Source organism: Engraulis encrasicolus, chromosome 14, assembly GCF_034702125.1.
Source record: "Engraulis encrasicolus isolate BLACKSEA-1 chromosome 14, IST_EnEncr_1.0, whole genome shotgun sequence".
Taxonomy (NCBI): domain Eukaryota; kingdom Metazoa; phylum Chordata; class Actinopteri; order Clupeiformes; family Engraulidae; genus Engraulis; species Engraulis encrasicolus.
The window spans coordinates 37,539,120-37,558,871 of record NC_085870.1 but is presented as its reverse complement, the minus strand read 5'-3'; the positions used below and the strand labels follow the sequence as shown (position 1 = coordinate 37,558,871).

Here is a 19,752-nt window from a genome sequence, read left to right as displayed (position 1 = left end):
GATCCTCCCCTGTCTCTCTGTCCCATTTGCTTCCTGTCACCATCTTCGACTGTTCTGTCAAATAAAGGCATAAAAGCCCCTACATTTAAAAAAAATGTTTTTTAAAAAAGAACAAGCCACAATCCGATGAAGTGTATACACAACTATCAGATCCTACCTCTGATTTTAGTGCTTCTTTAAATTCCATCTGTCCTCTACAATTTTGACTTTTAACTAGTTTGTTGTTACTTCGCCAATCCCTTTTTTGTAGTTTTTTTGGAACATGGGAAGCTGCTACCTACTACTACTACTACTACTACTACTACTACTACTACTACTACAACAACAACAACAACAACAACTACTACTACTACTACTACTACTACAAAGTACGAATGAGGGAGCTTTTGAGTGACAGTTTACTTAATGACAGACAAATACCATGTCATATATCGCAAGGTAATTTTGGAGCATGTCCATATCAACATTCAATCTCAGGAGATTAGACACACTCTTACATGGGCCAAGTTTAGACCCTGTCACACAGCTACATGCTTACTAGGCTGTTAATGATAGTGTTATGAAAAGCCATCATCCCTCACAATCTTTGCATTGCAAGGAAAAATTAACAGGTGATGGAAAACCATACCCTCCAGTCAGTGGCAGAACAATTTCACACAGGGCCCCAGGGCAAGACTCTCATAGGGCCCCCTATACAGCTTGCCACGCTCACAATAGGACCCCCACCAACAATACAAGAGGGCCCTGGGCCCAGGGGCAAGTGCCCTGCTCGCCCTTGTATAGCTCCACCCCTGCCTCCAGTAGTTTAAGACACACACACAAGAAATCCACAAACGAAGCATCAGGCATCATTGGAAGTGTAAACCACAGATACATTACTTCCATTTCTGTTTTGCTGACCGTCTGTCAAACAACATTACCCATGTAAGGTAAAGCTTCAGGCCATCCATGCATAAACTAAGAAAACAATTAGTTTTTTTCTTTTTCTTAAACCTGTATCCAGGACTCTGAACTTTGTATCATCACCAGCCAAAACGGCTAGTAGATGTTAATCTTACTAGCCAAACACACACTAATTATTGGGTCAAAGTGGCTAGTTAGTTGGTCTATTGGTTAAAGGGACACTGTGTGAGATTTTTAGTAGTATTTCGAGAATTCATGCTTCCCATTCATTAATGTTACCTTTTTCATGAATACTTACCACCACCATAAAATAAGTATTCATTATGACGTAAAAAGGGGGATCTTCTCTATGGTCCGCCATTTTGAATTTACAGAAATAGCCATTTTCAGCTGCAAAATGACTACTTGGACCATACTAGAAAATATTAGTTTAGTACTTCGTAAACTTTCATGAAAAGATCAAATTTGGCAATAGGCAGCCCCGTTTCAATTTGCAGCATAGTTGCAGTACCCTTTTTAACCACTTCCTGCAGAGTGTACCTTTAATTTAGATCCCTGCCTGTATCTGATAAATAAGAGTTTGTACCTTGGTTGGTTTGATAGCACCAGTAGGAAGATCCCACCAAACCCTAACCTGTTGATTTTAAAGAGGAGGAAGCTTCTACCATGCTACACTCTCCCACTAAAACAAGGCAAGTTATGTTCCTAGTGAAATGCTGGCATTAATAAACATCACATACAATGTCAACTGATATCAAGTGAAGAGATCAATTCAAATAACACAATACTGTATATAGAAACAGTTCACACTAAAAAAAAAATCTGAACAGATTGAAATGTATGCCTCCTTGCAGAAAGTTATTTTGTATCATACAGTACATCTAATTAAGTTAAAAATAAACACTAAACAAAACACAATATGACCGACAGCTCTGTACTGTGATTGCAGCTCCACGGTGTCGTGGCCTCAATAAACAGGGGATGTGCAGTGCTATTTAAGCCTCCTTCCATACAAAGCCTCCCTACCTTGCTCTGCTGCCCTAACAATCTTCCTTATTAGAGAGTGTGCAGAAAGCTATATTTGCATGTTGTCCTTGTAAGCAAATATATACAATTGCTAGCAGCAGGGCCGCTGACAACTTTAGCTGGGCCCGAGACAAAGTCATCTGATAGGGCCCCCTTACCCAATGCATTCAATGTAATGAGGGCCCACTTATGGGCCCCCATCTCCCTGGGCCCGGGACAGCTGACCCCTTTGTCCCCCTTGTCTGCTTCCCTGGCTAGCAGTATCAGCTATAATTTTAATAGCTCAATAGGATTCCATTGTTATGCGTCAATAACCTGATGAATATTCCTAAAAACTTTTTTTTGTTTTTTTTTGGGAAGCACATATTGACTTTCAACCCAGTCCTAAAAATAAGATGTCACATTCTAAAAGTGTTTATTAATTCCTGCGGGGGAAAAAAAAATCTTCCATTTTTTCCCAAAGATAAGTTTTTTCTTTTTGTCAACTAATTAGAGACAAATTGAGGACAGCTGCTTGAAATGGTGCATGTTGATATTAGTTCGATTGAACAGACAATGTATTACTTGAGTACTAGTTATCATGCATAACTTAAACAACTAGCATACATCTATATAACATATATACAAATTAGCAATTCAGAAGCACAGAGGTTTTTCTTAGCAACAGACTTTGAATTTCCTTTCCAAAGATGAAGTCTTCTCTTATCACTTTCAAGATCAGAACAGCTGCTATTTTACTTCTTAGTTTTCAGGCGTCACAGGCAGGAATTTGAAAGGCCATGTTCGTGTGGTGCCATGGCTTGACCAATATTGCAAAAAGTCTTGCATGCACTGTTGTACTGACCAAGACCTTGTATTTATAACAATGCTTAGCTTGCATGGACCCTGAAACATTAGACTAATACTGTGTCTGGTATTGTGCACATCTTAAAATGTAATTAAGCATCAAAGGGGTTAGCAAGTAAAGGAATGACAAGATGGATAAACGTAGAATTTAAGGTTTTTTTTTACATCAAAATTAAATTATTATTATTATTGTTATTATTATTATTATTATTATTTAATTAATTTATTTATTTTTACATGCACCATATGATAACGTGTGAAGATGTCAACAAGGACATGCCCAAATGTAGCTACATGGGTTGTTCTGCTGAGTGGCCACCGGGGCCTCTATATAAACAGATGGGTGAGAGGCTCCTTCACACCAACTGCTGCCTAGGTGAGTGGCATCCACTGGAGAGAGTTGAAGTGATGCTTTCTTTCACTTGGGTCAGGGGCTACAGTAGATGCTACCATACAGTATATGCATGAAGCTAATTTTGTTAATTTTGCAAACAAACGATAAACAAAATGTATTGTATTTTTTACAGATCCTGGTCATCAAAACATCTAAGCTTCAGATCTTGCTACTTGGTGTGGAAAAGGTTTGTGGAAATTCTTTGGTTCAAAGAAAAAGATGCAAATGTAACAGTAGTTCCAAATTGTAACTAGATACAAACTAAAAACTAATTCTTTCAGTAGTATGGGCAAAGTCGTTTACGCCCTTGGTTGCTCTCCATCTAACACAAACAGTTGTTTGTTCAACTACTTTCAATTACCTCGGGATGTCACATCTGCTTTTTGATCGGTTTCTTGAACTCGTGGGGTATTTATCAGGACCTAATAGTTTGACTTACATCCTATTCTGGCATTCTCTAAAGAACACCAGCATCGCCTCGTAAGGATTATGTTATGTTTTAAAAACAGCAGTATGCATCTATTAAATGATGGACCATCAGTGTTTCCCAACCTTTTTTGTCCTATGTACCCCCTAAGTCATGTTGTCATATGAAGAGTACCCAATTCGTGCATGCTCTATAACTATTCTGCTATCCCAAAGTGGCTACACTCCATGCATTTGTTATTATTACATTTCTCCACGTACACTGTGCCCCTTGAGGTGTGCTTGTGTACCCATAGTGGTACACGTACTCCTGGTTGGGAAACACCGGTCTACATCTAGAAGGAACTTGGCTACAAAAATAAATGTACCTTTAAATAGAGGAGAAACACTAGTCAATGGTAGCAGTGAATCCTTGGGTAATCTTGAAAATATAGATTTTTAGTAGAAATGTTTACTTTCAACACGACTTCTCCATAACAGTGTGACCAGTCCACAATACAGTGTATGGCAGATATGGAAAATGTGTTGTATTTTATAATCATTGTGAAACATTAATGACATATATTTTACAAACTAATGAGAGGAAACCTCAACCTGCCTTCCTCCTAGGTCACCAACTTGCCATCATGGGGGATGGAGATATGGAGTGCTTTGGCCCTGCGGCCGTCTACCTCCGCAAGCCAGAGAGGGAGCGTATTGAGGCCCAAACCAGACCCTTTGATGCCAAAACGTCTTTCTTTGTGATTGACAAAGAAGAAGATTATGTGAAATGCACTCTGCAGAAAAGAGACGGTGGCAAAGCCACAGTGAAAACTCTGGAGGGTGATAAGAGTAAAGTAAGTCAGTTGGAATTGGCAATGCTATATACTAAGTAGCATAAAAGTGTAAAAAGTGAGATGGGTCAAAGACAGGTAAAAGACTGAATGAGATGAATAGAAATTTCATTCTGTTTACCTCATATGGAAAATGTTTTGAACAACATGGTTTTCTTTTTGTATACTTGTGGGCCAACATTATTTGTACTTTTTTGTTATATTTATATCTAACAGGAAGTGACGGTGAAAGAGGATGAAATCTTCCCCATGAATCCTCCAAAGTATGACAAAATTGAGGACATGGCCATGATGACCCACCTCCACGAGCCTTCTGTGTTGTACAACCTCAAAGAGCGTTACGCAGCATGGATGATCTACGTAAGATTGATATTTACTATATATATACAGTATATATGTAAGATATGTTACAAGTTAATAAAATGTTAATAATATATTAACCCTTTGAAGCTGCATATGTATTGTTTGACCTTTGGTGTCTGGAGCGACATATACGCTGCATTCAGGCTCTTGAGATTGAGGTTTTTTTTTTTAAAATTAAAATGTGGGTATGTTACAGCTGAATGAACACGTCCTAATAAAAAAATGAGGGTCCTAGCATTTAAATGCAACTAAATTCGTGTTTTTATGTGCTTCGGAAGCTGAGATATTTGGGCTATAATAGGCAGAGGGCACCATTTCCCAGAAGGGGCTTAGGCATTCAGCAGGCGTTTTTTGCAGGTGCCTTAGGCTAAAATAGGTCAACCAATAGTATGAGAATGGCGTTTTTTTCTTCTTCATCAGACCTACTCGGGGCTGTTCTGCGTCACTGTGAACCCCTACAAGTGGCTCCCAGTATACGATCAAGTTGTTGTTAATGGATACAGAGGCAAAAAGAGGATTGAGGCTCCCCCCCACATCTTCTCTATCTCTGATAACGCCTATCAATTCATGCTCCAAGGTCAGCTTCTGAGATTTTGAAAATGCATTTTGACATGTGTTTTTTAACACTGCATTGCCTGTAAAAAGAGCAATGAAATAATTATAAAAACATCATGTTTTTCCAGATCGTGAAAATCAGTCTGTCCTTATTACGTAAGTAATCATTACAATTGATGTAAACCATACAGTATGCTTTACCAAATATTCCTGACAATGTTATTTCTTTCCTGTTTACCCCCAGTGGAGAATCCGGTGCAGGGAAGACTGTGAACACTAAGCGTGTCATCCAGTACTTTGCAACAATTGCAGTGGCTGGAGGAAAGAAGGGTGAACAGACACAGCAACCTGCTAGTAAAATCCAGGTACTATATTAATCCATTATAAAGCAACTATTCGACTTGCCATAAGTAAACAGGCTGCAAGTAGGCTCAGGGGCAAATTGAGTTAATCATAGAGTCTGATAGTGCAGATTTACTCAGGAAGTAACGTAACATGTGACAATTTAAATGGCAACACAGTGCCGCATAAATCCGTACCAAGCTGGCTTTTAAAGAGGCACTAGGTAGGATGACGTCATTTGCGCGGCACCCGTGGCATGCATGTCTCAAAATCTACACTGTAATGAAAAAATGCTGTTCAAATAAACTCGCTGTGAGACTGTTCATCCTGGAATGCCAGCAGCTGATACAAATCTGAATACGCTATGTAAAATGATGCTTTCAAATGATAAGTGTTTCCCACAACACTCCCTCGGACAGCGCTGGCAAAAGTTGCATGTGGGGTTTTCTGACAGTGGACCGTGGAAGTGATCACGAGAGCCATTGTTCACTTACTAAAGACTCGCATAAGCGTCGGTTGACTCGGGACCGTGATTAATTAAACTTTTAATTCTACCTGGAGCCCCTTTAATATGCTAACATTGACCTTTTGCATGCATGACAACAAAATCGCTGATCATGATTTGCTAAAAAGTTAGGTGGGCGGAGTGTCGACTATCTTGTTCCCACAGACGTACACACGCTAAATTTACACACAGTAACAGAGATGGTGAAGAGACGATGGCAGCATCAAGCTGCAAGGTTGCATTTTGTAACTGGAAATACCAGAATCAGTTCACAGTCAAAGGCAGTAATGTTTATGTCCAACATAAACTGTGCCCTGGAAAAGAAGTTCTGTCTGCATCTGTAACGAGCACCCCCTAGCCCTGGTGCAGTTAGTTTGAGCTCTAGCGAAGATGGAGATGGAAGCACTGCTCTTAAGCAAACAAAACTTGATTTTTCAGGACAGACACTAGTGTCTTCACTTAAGTACACTTAAATGCTAAGTTAAATAATATTTAGTTTACATTCTCAACTAATTCAAGTAACTTCCAACTAATATATTTTCAGTATTTAAATTATATTTTCTGTCGAGGGTTGCAATCTATTCATTTTGAATAAATAAATGTTTGGCAAATCAGCATCGGTGCTGCAGTCTAGTTTGTGAAGATGTGAACTGGATTAACATTCACCATTGATAATAGGTCATGAAAATCTTTGATAATATTAAGCAAAATAAAATAGCATCACAGCCAAAATAACTTCACAGAACAAGGATGAATACCCCTTTAAATTGTTCTCTCATTCGACAGTTTTAAGCAATGCAATGAAAAGCAAAACAAACAAAAAGCAATGCAATAAATGCTTTTCCTGGTAACAAGATACTTTTCTAGCGAAGTAATGAAGTTACTAACGCAATTACTTTTTTGGAGAAGTAACTAGTAATTGTACTTAGCTACTTTTTCAACGTAATGTTCCCAGCACTGCATACACATGGGAATCTGGTAATATCCAGTGAATTAGTGGCCCTTTGAAGTGCTCACTTCTTAAAGTAGAAAACAGATAATTTAACTCTGAAAGTTACTCTTGCCCATAGCAAAGACATAAAGCTATTGGTGATTTTCAGGTGAGCTGTTTTCTTGTGCCTAGACATATATTGCAATTATGCAATGTATAAGTTAGAAATGTCCATAAAATATAAATAATATCCTGCCTCACAATATCTAAACATCAACACTTATCAGTCACTGTACTGCCCTACAGGGGTCATTGGAGGATCAGATCATTGCAGCCAACCCTCTACTGGAGGCCTATGGTAATGCCAAGACTGTGAGGAATGACAACTCCTCCCGTTTCGTAAGTATTTAGATTATACTTTGTAGTTGAAGACAGAAATATTTCATTGTTATAGTATACTGCATATATTTCATCATCATACATTTCAGGGTAAATTCATCAGAATCCATTTCGGAACAACTGGCAAACTGGCTTCTGCTGATATTGAAACTTGTAAGATTTCTGACTTCTTGTCAATATATTGAACAGTTGGAATTTCAAAAATATAATGGAAGACTACAAATCTTTTATTTTTTCCACAATGAAACCTTATAGATCTGCTGGAAAAGTCAAGAGTGACATTCCAGCTGTCTGCTGAGAGGAGCTACCATATCTTCTACCAACTCATGACTGGGCACAAGCCTGAGCTGATTGGTAACACATGATTCTACCTCATATGACTGAAAAATGCTTATACTACAAGGAAAATACAATGAGCAACTTTTATGCATTGTCTGATTTTTTCAGAGGGCCTGCTTATCACCCAAAACCCCTATGATTTCCCTATGATCAGCCAAGGTGAAATCACTGTCAAGAGCATTGATGATGTGGAGGAGTTCATTGCTACTGATGTAAGATGTTTAAGTTGGGGAAGCTGAATATGCGTGAGCACAAGAAGAATAATGAAAGTAATCCTACTGCATGATTTGGAGAAAATTAAGTTAGAAACGATTATACTATCAATCTAAAGTCAAAAGGAAATCGTTTGACTATAAGGGCAACAAGTTACAATACAATACAATACAATACTTCATAATTTTTGAGAATTGTGTTTATATTAAGTTTGACAGATAATGCTTTAATAATTAAAACTGTCCCAGGGTAAGAACAATTAACCATAACGGTATCTGATGTGCGTGTTGTAATATCCTGTTTTGCAATTTTGCAAATCCTGTAATGCTATTTTTCTTTTAAAGCTGTTTTGTCTGAGACACACAGCGATTAATCATTTATGATTCAGTCCATATTAAAAACCTTTTCTCTAATCTTTTCTATGACAGACGGCTATTGACATCCTGGGCTTCAACGCTGATGAGAAACTGGGCATCTACAAACTGACCGGAGCTGTGATGCATCATGGTAACATGCATTTCAAGCAGAAGCAGAGAGAGGAGCAGGCTGAGCCTGATGGCACTGAGGGTGAGGATTGCATGACAGAAAAAGAGTCCATAACAAAATGTTATTTACATGTGTTAAAAACACAAGACTAAACTCTGAATTCTACTCAGTGGCCGACAAAATCGCCTACCTCTTGGGCCTGAACTCTGCTGACATGCTGAAGGCTCTGTGCTACCCAAGAGTGAAGGTCGGAAATGAGTTTGTGACCAAAGGCCAAACTGTACCACAGGTAAGTGTATTTAATATATGCTATACAGTTTGGAAGCCATACTGTTCAGTCAAAAATATTCATTGTTGTTTTTATTCTTTTCCTTAGGTAAACAACTCAGTTTCAGCTCTTTGCAAGTCTGTATACGAGAAGATGTTCTTATGGATGGTTATCCGTATCAATGAGATGTTGGACACCAAACAGCCAAGACAGTTCTTCATTGGTGTTCTGGACATTGCAGGATTTGAGATATTTGATGTGAGTACTCATCTACTCATCTTAGTTCCACAATGTATTTTACTTAGAGAGTTAAATGCTTTTAGTGCTCCATTGATGGAATGTGTCTTCAACAGTACAACAGCTTGGAACAGCTGTGTATCAACTTCACCAATGAGAAACTGCAGCAGTTCTTCAATCACACCATGTTTGTACTTGAACAAGAGGAGTACAAGAAAGACGGTATTGTGTGGGAATTCATTGACTTTGGTATGGATCTGGCTGCCTGCATTGAGCTGATTGAGAAGGTAATATATATGACAAATAAAAAACAAGTTTTAACAAAAACACATTGAAATGTGCAGAGCCAATGTACTGAAAGGTAACATGGTCTTCATTAACAGCCACTGGGCATCTTCTCCATCCTTGAAGAGGAGTGCATGTTCCCCAAGGCCTCAGACACTACCTTCAAGGGCAAGTTGTATGATCAGCATCTTGGCAAAACCAAGTGCTTTGAGAAACCCAAACCAGCAAAGGGTAAGGCAGAGGCCCACTTCTCCCTCGTGCACTATGCTGGCACTGTGGACTACAACATCACTGGCTGGCTGGACAAGAACAAGGATCCATTGAATGACTCTGTTGTGCAGCTGTACCAGAAGTCATCAGTGAAACTGCTCTGCTACTTATATGCAACCCACGCTAGTGCTGAAGGTATATAAATAACATGAACAAATTACAGATACCTTTGGATTTAAAATTCTATTGTATACGGTCTTCATTGAATGTTATGAATGTTATGTCAATGACAGCCGATGGTGGTGGCAAAGGTGGCAAAGCTGGAAAGAAGAAGGGTGGCTCCTTCCAAACAGTGTCTGCTCTTTTCAGGGTAACTACTTCAAATATGTTTCTGCATTAATTCTTTCCTTATCGTTCAAAGGTCCAGTATTTAAACTTTTAAATTGTTTCTGACGACAGGAGAATTTGGGCAAACTCATGACAAATCTGAGGAGCACCCATCCTCACTTTGTGCGCTGCTTGATTCCCAATGAGTCAAAGACTCCTGGTAAGCTGGTTACTTAGAGTTACTTTTGATGTGCCATGAATTTAAGCTGATACCATTTGGTTTCTTCAAAGGTTTGATGCAGAACTTCCTGGTACTTCACCAACTGAGATGTAATGGTGTGCTGGAGGGTATCAGAATTTGCAGAAAGGGGTTTCCCAGCAGAATCATTTATGCTGACTTCAAACAGAGGTGAAGTAATACAAATGTATACATCACTTACCTTTACAATATGTATGTCACAAAAGATTTCTAAATATGTATGCTCAGAATTGTAATAGATGCATTAGTCACACTCCACAAACATAGGCCTACTATACACTTCACAAGACAATCAAATATTTTCTGTAATCATTACACCTAAATGAAATATATGTTAAAGGGACAGTTTGGTCAATTTCAACATGCAGTTGTATTGCTCACGCTACCCTTGACTTGTCAGTACCTGGTGATGCCACATTTTTCGGCTCAGCCCTTTCCGAGATATGAGCAATTCTAATGGGGGCAGCGTTTGTTTACATTTTTAAAAAATGAAACATAGGCCAACTCCAAATATTTTCCCAAAAGGTACTGCTGTTTGCTAGTTGTCTGCTGATGTTTTATAACCTTTTGGATGTTTTTGGGAATAAATAAAAATGTTTTTTTGAAATGTAAACAAAGAGCTGCCCCCATTACAATGACCAGGATCTCGGAAACGGCTGAAGAAGAAAAAAAAAAAATCTCAGGCACTGACAAGTTCAGGGTAGTGTGAGCATTACAACTGCATGTTGAAATTGACCAAACTGTCCCTTTAACATAATGACAATCAAGTAATGCTAACTATCAATGTAACCATGGCCTGATGGAACTTCTCATGATCATTTAAAAAAAATATATTACGTCAATTAATTAACTCACGCCAATTTCAGATACAAAGTGCTGAATGCCAGTGTTATCCCAGAAGGACAATTCATTGACAACAAGAAGGCTTCTGAGAAGCTCTTGGGTTCCATTGATGTGGACCACACTCAGTACATGTTTGGACACACCAAGGTAAGCTACTAAGAATGAGACATTTTTAGGCAGAGCAAATGGAAAAAAACTAAACCACCCAATTGTTTGCAGGTGTTCTTCAAAGCTGGGCTGCTGGGTGTCCTTGAAGAGATGAGAGACGAGAAGTTGGCAGCTCTGGTCACAATGACTCAGGCACTCTGCCGTGCTTACCTGATGAGGAGGGAGTTTGTCAAGATGATGGAAAGGAGGTAAAATTTAGGGGAAGATACCTTTTTTCTGAAAATATCTGAACATTTTGTTAACACAACTGAGTCTCTAAAGATTGTTTTTTAATGAAGATTCATGTAATCTCAAACAGAGAATCTATCTACACCATCCAGTACAACATCCGTTCATTCATGAATGTGAAAACCTGGCCGTGGATGAAGGTCTACTTCAAGGTGAAGCCACTTCTGAAGAGTGCTGAAACTGAGAAGGAACTTGCAAACATGAAGGAGAACTATGACAAAATGAAGACCGACCTGGAGACTGCCCTTGCAAAGAAGAAGGAATTAGAGGAAAAAATGGTTTCCCTGCTCCAAGAGAAGAATGACCTGCAATTAGCTGTAGCATCTGTGAGTCATCTCTGACGTATTTTGTCAAGTTCTGTTATCGTGGTGGCATCTCTTTTGATTTCACAGATTTCAATAAGAAACCTTAAAAATACTTCATGGTTCAGATAATCGAAACATTCACATATGGTGCTACAATGCAAAACAAGATTAAGTGTTTTTTTTTCACAACAGGAAACTGAGTGTCTCTCAGATGCTGAAGAGAGATGTGAGGGACTTATTAAGAGCAAAATTCAGCTGGAGGCAAAACTCAAAGAGACAACCGAGAGGCTGGAAGATGAGGAGGAGATCAATGCTGAGCTCACTGCCAAAAAGAGGAAACTGGAGGATGAGTGCTCTGAGCTGAAGAAGGACATTGATGACTTGGAGCTTACCTTGGCCAAAGTGGAAAAAGAGAAGCATGCCACAGAAAACAAGGTTATTTTTTAAACTTAAATATTCATCAGTAGAAAGAAAAGATTATAGTTTCTAGTCTGAAACCCATACTGACATCAAGTTGCTTTTTAGGTTAAAAACCTGACAGAGGAGATGGCAACTCAGGATGAGAGTATTGGTAAGTTGACCAAGGAAAAGAAAGCCCTCCAAGAGGCACATCAGCAGACTCTGGATGATCTCCAAGCAGAGGAAGACAAAGTCAACACTTTGACAAAATCAAAGACCAAACTTGAACAACAAGTGGATGATGTAAGTACTGTAATGTACAAAGTATTACTCAATCAAAACAAGTAGAACTACACACCAAAGCATAATTTCCGAAGGATCCTCAAACAATTATTTAGCTATGTTTTCCTTATTCACTTTATAACAGTTGGAGGGTTCATTGGAGCAAGAAAAGAAACTCCGCATGGACCTTGAAAGAGCCAAGAGAAAGCTTGAGGGTGACCTCAAACTTGGTCAAGAAACCATAATGGATTTGGAGAATGACAAACAACAGTCTGAGGAGAAAATCAAAAAGTATGTAATGAAACAAAAACAATATGTAGCAACATAAAAAAAATGGTGGAATTAAGAACTAACTATTATTTTTTATGATATAGGAAGGACTTTGAGATAAGTCAGCACCTCAGTAAGATTGAAGATGAGCAATCACTCGGGGCTCAACTTCAGAAGAAGATTAAAGAACTTCAGGTGATTAAGTATTAAAGTACAGTATTGTTGTCTGTGTATGATGGCAGAAAGTCCGAAGTAGTAACGTTGATCAATGTATTCAGGCCCGCATTGAGGAACTGGAAGAGGAGATTGAAGCTGAGCGTGCTGCTCGGGCTAAAATTGAGAAGCAAAGAGCTGATCTCTCCAGGGAACTTGAGGAGATCAGTGAGAGGCTTGAGGAGGCTGGTGGAGCCACTGCTGCTCAGATTGAGATGAACAAGAAGCGTGAAGCTGAGTTCCAGAAGCTGCGCCGTGATCTTGAAGAGTCTACCCTGCAGCATGAAGCTACTGCTGCTGCCCTCCGCAAGAAGCAGGCTGACAGCGTGGCTGAACTGGGAGAGCAGATTGACAACCTTCAGCGTGTCAAACAGAAGCTGGAGAAGGAGAAGAGTGAATACAAAATGGAGATAGATGACCTCTCCAGTAATATGGAGGCTGTGGCTAAAGCAAAGGTATTACTGTAAATGGAATGCTTACTGAAGATTGAAATGGTGAAAAACGATTAACTTTGATTAACATTGATTAACTTCTCAAATCTGTAGGCAAATCTGGAAAAAATGTGCCGCACTCTTGAGGATCAGATGGGTGAGGTTAAAGCAAAGGCGGATGAAAACATGCGTCAGTTTAATGATGTTAGCGGCCAGAAGGCAAGGCTTCAAACTGAAAATGGTAAGTGACGTATATGTGCTCATAATAAAAATATCGATAACACTTTATTTTAGGGATACATCTATTAGCACTAATACATACAATGTTAATGCCTGCATTACAAGTAACTTGTAAGGCATGTACTAAGCAAACGCTAAGGCCTACTAGGTCCTTACTAAGGTTAAATTGGTAATAAATCCCTTATTGTGCATGAACAAGACATTTGTGAATACATGCCTAACAAATGTTTGATTTTGCTTTGTACATGCCTTACAAGTTACTTATACAGGCACATTGTATGTATTAATGCTAATAGATGTATCCCTAAAATAAAGTGTTACCAAAATATCAAATACCTCTTCACATTATTGAAGCTGGGTAAATTTCACCTACATCTTTATAAAATAGTGTATTCCCGGCTGCAAATAAACTTTTCTTCACACTGTAAACCGTCCTCTACAAAGTATTAAGCTTGCTGATGTTTACAAGTTTCTTTGGACAGAAGTAATATTAGCTTGTGTCCTAAAGGTGAAATTGGACGACAACTTGAAGAGAAGGAAGGTCTTGTCTCTCAGCTGACCAGAAGCAAACAAGCCTACACCCAGCAGATTGAGGAGCTGAAGAGGCAGGTTGAGGAGGAAGTGAAGGTAAATCTGGCCATTAAATTAAGTAGAAGTTGAAGAAAATTATTTTAGATACTTTTGATACCAGTATACCCAATATTTTTAAATACTTTTTTTTAAGGCAAAGAATGCCCTGGCTCATGCTGTCCAATCAGCTCGTCATGACTGTGACCTGCTAAGAGAGCAGTTTGAGGAGGAGCAGGAGGCCAAGGCTGAGCTGCAGCGTGGAATGTCCAAGGCCAACGGTGAAGTGGCTCAGTGGAGGGCCAAATATGAGACTGATGCTATCCAACGTACTGAAGAGCTGGAGGAATCCAAGTAAGATATGATTTTCTTTCTGATCTTCAAGTCTTCTCTCTAATTATAAATAATTGGGAGTGAGAATGAAACGACTACATATTTTAAATTTAGCAAAAATTATGTTATAGGAAAAAGCTTGCACAACGTCTCCAGGATGCTGAGGAGTCCATTGAGGCTGTCAACTCCAAATGTGCCTCCCTGGAGAAGACCAAACAGAGACTCCAGGGTGAAGTGGAGGACCTCATGATTGATGTGGAAAGGGCTAATGCCCTCGCTGCCAACCTTGACAAGAAACAGAGGAACTTCGACAAGGTATTTTTGATAGTCCCCTTTGAGACAAAGAAAACATGGCTGAAACGAACATTGTATTTCTGTTCAGTTTCACAGCATCCAAAAGACTTCAGTGTCAGGACGTGAGTCGTGAGATGTGAACTTTTAAACTGTGTGATTCACTCCTTCAGTGTGAGCAGGAGCTGAATACCAGTGGCTAAAAAGATTGCACAGTGTATGCCCAGCTTAAAACTAATTTCTTCTGAACAGGTCCTGGCAGAATGGAAGCAGAAGTATGAAGAGGGCCAGGCTGAGCTGGAAGGTGCCCAGAAAGAGGCTCGCTCTCTCAGCACTGAGCTCTTCAAGATGAAGAACTCGTATGAAGAGGCTTTGGATCAGCTGGAGACCCTTAAGAGGGAGAACAAGAATTTACAGCGTATGACAATATTTACATGCAACATACAGTATTTACTGTATGCAAATGAATCCATGAAGTCACAGTAATGCAAAAGCAATGACTGTAATCTTACTCCAATTGCAGACTACTCAGATTTTGTTTATTGATTTCCACAGAGGAAATTTCTGACATCTCAGAGCAACTTGGTGAAACTGGTAAGAGCATTCATGAGCTCGAGAAGGCTAAGAAGTCAGTGGAGACTGAGAAATCAGAAATCCAAACAGCGCTGGAAGAAGCAGAGGTAGGACTTTGTGTAGTTGTCTGGGAAGATTCTTATTCAACCAGGTCATTTTAATTGAACGGTTTAGTTTAGTCTTGATGCTTACAACCAAACGCTGGGCTTGAACTGGAACTAACAGAAGGTACTCGGATTATTAATTAAAAATGTCTTTCAAAATAGGGCACACTTGAGCATGAGGAGGCCAAGATTCTTCGTGTTCAGTTGGAGCTCAACCAGGTGAAAAGTGAGGTTGACAGGAAGCTGGCAGAGAAGGATGAGGAGATGGAGCAGATCAAGAGGAACAGCCAGAGGGTGATTGACACCATGCAGAATACTCTAGACTCTGAGGTCAGGAGCAGAAATGATGCTATGAGAGTCAAGAAGAAAATGGAGGGAGACCTCAATGAGATGGAAGTTCAGCTCAGTCATGCCAACCGCCAGTCAGCTGAAGCTATAAAGCAGCTCAGGAATGTCCAAGGACAGCTCAAGGTACAGTATAGTATAGAATATACAGTCTGTTGCACAACCGGAAAATTAAGGACAAAATGATTTTTCAAAGTATTATGTTACTACACACAGGATGCCCAACTGCACCTTGATGATGCTGTCAGAGGACAAGATGACATGAAGGAGCAGGTTGCCATGGTGGAGCGCAGGAATGGCCTCATGGTGGCTGAGATTGAAGAACTGAGATCTGCTCTGGAACAGACAGAGAGAGGCCGCAAAGTGGCCGAGCAGGAACTGGTGGATGCCAGTGAGCGTGTTGGACTGCTGAATTCACAGGTAAACAAAGGAATTAGCCTGTTCTTCTTTAGGTTCATTCAATATAGGGATTTTTATTCAACATAAAGAATTATTTGTTTTCCTCCTCATTCAGAATACTAGTCTCATCAACACAAAGAAGAAACTGGAAGCTGACCTTGTCCAGATTCAGGGTGAGGTTGATGACATTGTTCAAGAGGCCAGAAATGCGGAGGACAAGGCCAAGAAGGCCATCACTGATGTGAGAAACAGTTGATTACAATACCCAATGCTGACACTACCCCGAGAGATACAGCTTCTAACCAAGCAAGACATTGTTTTATCCTCAGGCGGCCATGATGGCTGAGGAACTGAAGAAAGAACAGGACACCTGTGCTCATCTGGAGAGGATGAAGAAGAACCTGGAGGTCACTGTGAAGGACCTGCAGCACCGCTTGGATGAGGCTGAGAACCTGGCCATGAAGGGTGGAAAGAAACAACTCCAGAAACTGGAGTCTAGAGTAAGTCCTTTTTATGCTCAAGCTTTTGGTCAGTTAGAGTGGTTCTGTTTCAGAAAACTAATTGCTAATTGTCATGTTGATGTTCATCTGGCTGTGGTATTACAGGTGCGTGAGCTGGAAGGTGAAGTTGATGCAGAACAAAGACGTGGAGCTGATGCTGTGAAAGGCGTCCGCAAATACGAAAGGAGAGTCAAGGAACTCACCTACCAGGTGATTAAGTCAACATTATATTACACTTAGCAGTAGGAGACCCACATTCCTCTTACTGATATGGGATTCGAACCAGCAACCTTCTGATATAAAGATCAACTCCCTGTACATTAGACAATGGCTGCCATGCTTACACAAGTGTATTTAGACAAAACATAATAATAACCCTGTATGAAAGAATGTACAAAAAACTTAAACTGACTACATTTATAATCCCTAACATTGTGCAGACTGAGGAGGACAAGAAGAATGTCACCAGACTGCAGGATCTGGTGGACAAACTTCAGATGAAAGTCAAGGCCTACAAGAGACAGGCTGAGGAAGCTGTGAGTAGAAATTTCAAGGCATCTAGTACTATCTTCATACCTTTTGAAGTTGTGTTTTAACTGATTATGAAACAATGTACTGTCCACAGGAGGAGCAGGCCAACACTCACCTGTCCAGGTTCAGGAAGGTGCAGCATGAGCTTGAGGAGGCTCAGGAGCGTGCTGACATTGCTGAGTCCCAGGTCAACAAGATGAGGGCCAAGAGCCGTGAGGCTGGAAAGGTATTGGTCACTAGGAGAGAGTAGATATACACGTATTGGACAATGGCATGCTAATTACTGCCCATTTAGTTGCATAAGACATCACATTAAAATAACTTTGACATAAAATACAGTTACATTATGCTATATGACCTTGACACCAATTTAATCAAAATGTTGTTTTCATATGTTTCAGTCCAAAGACGAGGAGTGACCGGTGAAGATTTACAGTAACAACAAAGGACTCATATAATATGAATTCTTTAATAAAGCCATCTAAGCACTGAATATGATTTTTTTTAAAATTCACTTTCCAATGTATCTTACATAATGATTATTTTGTTCAAAACACGTGTTTTAAATGTTAAAATCTATGAGGTTTACTGCTGAAAGGAAATCTTGCTGAATGGTACTGAACTTATTTGTGATGCATTTTTGGGGATAGCATTTATAAGATAACAATATTGTCAAATTGTGCACATCCTCCAGTCTGTGTATATTTTGGTAATTGGATGTTCCCTTCATGAATGGGAATTAGGAAACAAAAAACTACTGATTGATTTGATTTCGTTTTTGAAGCCCAAAACCAATAATTGAATTACACAAAACTCTTCTTTCATTTTCATTTTTAATTCAAAGTCAACAGGAATGAAAAAACACAGACCAAAAAGTCATATAGGTCATACAGGAGCGTATTTGACAGCAAGAAGGTCCGTGTACTTTTTCGTTCATTCATTATTCTATTTTGGAATGAAAGATGAAATTAAAAAAGGGTGCAACTTCTTGTTTTGTTTGGAAAGTTTACTGTCTGACTCGCACCAGAAAAGCTCTAGCTCTCTAGAGACCATACGAGACATAAGCAAAGAGAAATATAATAGAAAAATAATAGAATGAAAAACACATCTTTTTGCCATGTGCTGGTTTAGCAAGTCTATGCGCAGCACAAGTTTATGGTCAGTTTCTTGGAGCGTGCAGTACATGTGCCTTTTTCAATTAGATTTCCTACATGGACTTTACTTTACAAACGGATTGCAAAAAAGTTGGGACACTTGATATTTTGTGAATTAAAGCAAAATACTTTAGAAAAAAAGAGGTATCGTACACCAATAAAGTCTTTCTTGAGGTGCTGGCTTCCTGAGCATACAAATGTTAAAGAAAATGAAAAAAATGCCGCACACTCTGCTCCATGTTTTATTGGTGAAATGACGTTTCGGCCGTCTGGCCTTCTTCAAACTTAGGTAAGTTTGAAGAAGGCCAGATGGCCGAAACGTCACTTCACCAATAAAACAGGGAGCAGAGTGTGCGGCATTCTTTTCATTTTCTTTAACATTAAAGCAAAATACTGCCTTTTTCCAAACATTGAATTCATGCATAACATGGACAATAGCACAAGGCCAACATACCAACTGTTGAAGCCAGGCTTAAGTATTGATTTGAGGGAAATACATGTTTATTCAAAATTTGACCCATGCAACAAATCTCAAAAAAGTTGGGACAGGGCCGAGATATGTTATCCTGGTGAACCAGTAGCCTGTAAGTAACAGGGTTTGTGTAGCCCAGCCCCCGCCCTGGGCGTCAACACATAGCTTCTGGTTCACCAGGAAAGAGATATGTTGTAACTAGAAATGCACTCAGAGATTGCAGACCTCCGCCAAGGAAGCTGAATTTGTTCTAATATTTGTGACATGGTGTGGTGTAATCCATGCAGCCCCATATAGGCTACTTCTACATACCATTGTGTTCAGAGAAGTGAACCTTCAATGTTAACCAAATAGTAAGCCTATGTGTCTCTTTTATTAGGGAGTATGTCACCTGGTTAGCTTTGGTATTATTTCACCTGTCATTGTGGGATTGGCAAAAATGTCATCGGTCATGTCATAGGCCTAGGCTATAGGCCCTACTGTAATTTCAAAATTATCGGATCCCATCGATAGCCTTGGTAACATTTTTCATTCATTGTTGTTATGAACATTTTGATGATTTGAAGCATGCTTTTCATCACATAATTGTTTTGCCACAATATTAAATGGTACAGCTATTAATATCCACCCATAGTCCCTATAGTGAATGATGACTGCGGTGGTCAACCTTATCCTTTGAGAACGCTTTGGGATCACTGCCACACACGCTCACGACACAATTTTGATTAACCGTAAATGTAATGAACTGAACGCATTTCCCTCCTTGGCGCTGTCTGTTCATCAATGTTGTTAATTTGTCCACCCTTGCTTCGTGCAAACTTCAACTGGACAGACAAGAGAAAGCTGATTTGGTTAACAGGGAAAACACTCGGAGAACAATTAACTACTCCGTAAAAGCTGCGACGATACATACAGGTAATTCTCAAATAATTAGCCTATTGTGTTAAAGTTCATTTT

General features: G+C 39.4%; 1 protein-coding gene across 1 annotated transcript; it reads left to right on the top strand.

Moving 5' to 3' along the window:
- The first annotated feature begins 340 nt into the window (after positions 1 to 340).
- On the top strand, positions 341 to 18,553 carry LOC134462551 (myosin heavy chain, fast skeletal muscle-like). The gene is made up of 39 exons (XM_063215641.1): positions 341 to 4,431; positions 4,645 to 4,788; positions 5,212 to 5,368; positions 5,475 to 5,502; positions 5,591 to 5,711; positions 7,431 to 7,523; positions 7,613 to 7,676; positions 7,779 to 7,877; positions 7,971 to 8,074; positions 8,504 to 8,642; positions 8,732 to 8,850; positions 8,938 to 9,087; positions 9,183 to 9,353; positions 9,450 to 9,756; positions 9,855 to 9,931; positions 10,021 to 10,108; positions 10,180 to 10,297; positions 11,014 to 11,137; positions 11,210 to 11,346; positions 11,457 to 11,712; positions 11,884 to 12,126; positions 12,217 to 12,393; positions 12,518 to 12,663; positions 12,747 to 12,837; positions 12,921 to 13,310; positions 13,401 to 13,527; positions 14,035 to 14,153; positions 14,251 to 14,447; positions 14,558 to 14,741; positions 14,970 to 15,135; positions 15,273 to 15,397; positions 15,557 to 15,865; positions 15,956 to 16,159; positions 16,254 to 16,379; positions 16,468 to 16,638; positions 16,744 to 16,848; positions 17,079 to 17,174; positions 17,264 to 17,395; positions 17,571 to 18,553. The coding sequence occupies exons 1-39, from the start codon at positions 4,150 to 4,152 to the stop codon at positions 17,586 to 17,588; spliced, it is 5,904 nt and encodes a 1,967-aa protein (XP_063071711.1). The 5' UTR covers positions 341 to 4,149; the 3' UTR covers positions 17,589 to 18,553.
- Positions 18,554 to 19,752: the final 1,199 nt, after the last annotated feature.

Coding starts and splice junctions, on each gene's coding strand:
- LOC134462551 (XM_063215641.1), top strand. CDS start 4,150: ATGACATATATTTTACAAACTAATGAGAGGAAACCTCAACCTGCCTTC. Junction 13,311..13,400: donor AGGCTGTGGCTAAAGCAAAG/GTATTACTGTAA, acceptor TCAAATCTGTAG/GCAAATCTGGAAAAAATGTG. Junction 15,866..15,955: donor ATGTCCAAGGACAGCTCAAG/GTACAGTATAGT, acceptor TACTACACACAG/GATGCCCAACTGCACCTTGA.